We start from the raw sequence: 3,291 nt of genomic DNA on the forward strand, positions 1-3,291 counted from the left end.
GCTGCGCTTGGGCCCGCATCTCTCCCAGACCTCGCCCCTCGCAGTGGGGCGGTTATCTGAAACGTGGGCCTCAAACAGCCCTTGACACGACTTTCCATCCAAAAGGGGGGTCGGAGGGGATCTCCTCCCGCCCGCCAATGGGCCGTGGGTACCATTAACAAAGCGCCGTGCACAAAACTCACCTTTTTGTTCCATAAAAGGCTCCATGTTCAGCAGCTCGGAGAAGCCGATGTAGGTGTTCAGCTTCTTCTTGTGGCCAGTTTGCCTGTGCGGAGGCAAAGCTTCGCTTCAGGGGACAGCGGTAAGAGTTCACCCCCCAAAATAAACCCTCCACGCGCGCCCTCGGTCCCCCGCCTCTCCCACCGAGGCAGGGAGAGCAGGGCAGACGGTTCCCAAGGAGCCACCACGCGCCGCAGGCCGCTCCCGCCTCCGCAGCGCGGGGCTCACCGGTCAAACACGAAACGCATCAGCTGCAGGTTGAGCGTGCAGGGAAGGCTCAGCAGCCTGATCTTCCTCGTGGCGTTCTGCTTGCTCTGACAAGTTTCGCAAAAATAACGATTGTCCCCTTCTAATTTTTCTTCCTGAGCGGGGAGAGGAGGCAGAGGGAAAGGTCTTGAGAAGAGGTTACCACCGAAAAGTCAACCAGTCCGGGCTACTCCACGGCAGGACGAGCACGGGAGGTGTTTACCCACTTAAGGCTCTCCCCGGCTGCTTTCCCAAACAACCCTTTGGCTAAACGGACGCGCTGGGGAACGCGCTCGACCGCAGGGCCGTAGCGGGCCGCTCTCGCCCCGAGGAGCGTTTCAGACCAACCAAGCCCTGTTCTCCGTTCACCTAAAGACTGTTGGGTTTGCTCCCCCCTCGGCTGAGTTGGTTTAGACCAACGAGAGCTGTGGAAGAAGAAAATAATTAAATCGCCCTTTTACCAGCTCTCACATGGACCGAGTTAATGTAAAGCCACATTTTAGCCCCAAACCCACAATCCTCTTTCGCTCGGCCAAACCAGCGACACCTTGTAGGAGGCACCCTCTACGCCTACATCCCACGGCGGGATGGGTCCGGAGCAGGGCCCCAGGTGCCCTCAGCAAGGTCACCAGGCTGTGTCATGTGAAGGAGGAGCAGACAAACCCAAAATTGACCTTTTCAGGACCTTAAACCAGTCTCTTTTCACAGCAGCCCCTCCCGTGATTGCGGGCAGAGCTGTTGCCCGACGGCCAGGCAGCTCAGGTGCTGTCACCCTTCAGGTCAGTTCTGCCCCCAGGATTTTCAGGGGAATCATCTTAAGATCTAAGCAAATTTTCAAGTCGATTAAGAGCACTTGCAGCTGTTGTTTCCGGAGCTATTCCCGGCAGCAGGATTTTTCAGAGCACATTTTAGGGCGGGAACGTCTCCTGTTGCTATGCAGATGAGCACCCAGGGAGCAAACACAGAAAGCAGCTTCTCCCGGTGCTATCCATGACAAAGCACGCAGGGACTTTTGGTCAGACTATGGGGGGACTTCTTCCCATATTTGCAGGAAAGTATTAACTAAACAAGCGACTTTTAAGTGCTTTTTAGAGCTGTAGCATGCGCATGTGCCCTCCTGCTCCTCCCTCCCGTGACCCAATCCCCATTTTATGGGTCCGCAGAAAAACAAATTTCTGTTTGTGACAACTCTTCACTCTCAGGCGGACCTCGAAGGCTGTTAATTGAAGAAAGGAATTAAAACACCTCGCTAAGAACAGCGGGACTCAAAACCCAAGGAGCTCGTACCTTAAGGAATTCCGTTATACAGTCCGTCAACTGCTTGTGCCCTTGGATGTTTAACTCCAGCTCATAAAATTTAGACACGAGTTTGGACTCCCTGCCACACTGGTTGCAGCTAGGATCGAAAAAGAACAAAAGGAGACCAAAACACATGAGGACAGCCCGATGGCTCAGGTGTCTGAACTCCCCAGCCGCTTGTAAACCATCCCTGAGCTATAAAACCAGGAGAAAAAGTCAAGTCAGAATTAGGGTGGTGCACACCTCGACACCACAAGCACTGCAAGGGGTAAACAGGGTAACAGCATCTACCAGGAAAAACCCGCACACACCATTTCAGATGATTCCTGAGCTGAAATCCACAGCTCTGAGAATGCAGGAATGAAAACAAGGCACCCCAGTACTCCATTTCCCCAAGACTACGTTCCACCCGTCTAAACACCTGCAGGTTTAAGGGTGAATTTTTCCATTCAGGGATAAAAAGCAGCAGGTAAACTGCAACACCACCGCGCACACAGAATCAGGAAAGCTAAAAACCTCTCACAAAATGTTTTGGCAGCAGTTTACCTGCCCGCTCCAGTTGCCAGGAGGGACCTTTCCCTTTCAACTTCTTCTAAAACGTTTAAATATTTACAGAAAGCTTCTTCCCGAGGACCAAATACTTACACCGTGACATAGGCGTACTCTCCGCAAAACTGCTTTTGCACTATGTCCCGAACATCAGGGTTTTTTTGTTTGGATAAAGTATCTTCCAGCAGCGACATGAACAGCTTTGAAAACTCCTGGGCATCCTAGAGGAGAAAGTCAAGTCCGTCACTAGCGCGCCACCCACGGCACAAAGCCCCGTCACAACCCCGGCGCTAATTTCCTGCGGATTATCCGCAGCCTGCACGGCGGCTCTGGCGTGCCCTGAACAGGGAAAAAAAGGACCAGTCGGGAGAACCAAAGAAAAAGAGGAATTTGCCTCAAAGGAGAGCAAGGCCCCCGGCGTGAGCAAACCTGGCTTCCAGCCAGCTGCCCCGGGGTGGGTTGACTTCTGCCCCGCTCCTCGCAGGGCTCTGGAAGGGAAAAACAACCTCCTGCTGAGCTTTGTCCCGTTACCGCTCGCTTCCCAAAGCCCGGCAGGCAATACAGGCTGTCCCTGCTTGTGTTTTAGGGGAGGAAAAATGAAACACCCCAAGATGAGAAGCTGCCCTGTCCCCTCCTGCACGGCTCGGGAGCTTCCCCGCACTCAGCTCGGGGCCTTGGTTCTCCTTCACTCTCCCCGAAAACAATCGGGCTTGGGCCTCTCCCAGCTGTCCTTTGCCACCCCTGGGCAGCAGTGACTGCTTCCTTCCGCTCCTGAGGAAACGCACGCCGGCACTCGGGTTCTTCCTCCAGCAATCTCCCTCCTACTTCTCCAGGCGCGGATTTTTAAGCTGTGCTCTTCTCCCGAGCCTTCAGCCTTGGCAAGAGCCCCACAGGGCCTGTCTGCCGTCCCCACCCCCTCTATCCAGCCTTTCTCTGCCCCACACTGACCGTCTGCCCCACCCCTCTCTCTCTATCCAG

At 54.5% G+C, this 3,291-nt stretch overlaps 1 protein-coding gene across 1 annotated transcript in view; it reads right to left on the reverse strand.

The window, feature by feature from the left end:
- The window catches only part of USP48 (ubiquitin specific peptidase 48), a 10,790-nt gene that overhangs the window by 4,681 nt on the left and 2,818 nt on the right, over positions 1-3,291 (reverse strand). The window contains exons 4-7 of the mRNA XM_010158586.1: positions 2,410-2,534; positions 1,753-1,861; positions 448-581; positions 183-265 (exon numbers count right to left, since the gene is read on the reverse strand). Of these exons, the coding sequence (XP_010156888.1) occupies positions 183-265; positions 448-581; positions 1,753-1,861; positions 2,410-2,534 (451 nt within the window). The remainder of the gene's footprint in view (positions 1-182; positions 266-447; positions 582-1,752; positions 1,862-2,409; positions 2,535-3,291) is intronic.

The sequence above is a fragment of the Eurypyga helias genome, unplaced genomic scaffold (genome assembly GCF_000690775.1).
Source record: "Eurypyga helias isolate BGI_N326 unplaced genomic scaffold, ASM69077v1 scaffold34219, whole genome shotgun sequence".
NCBI lineage: Eukaryota > Metazoa > Chordata > Aves > Eurypygiformes > Eurypygidae > Eurypyga > Eurypyga helias.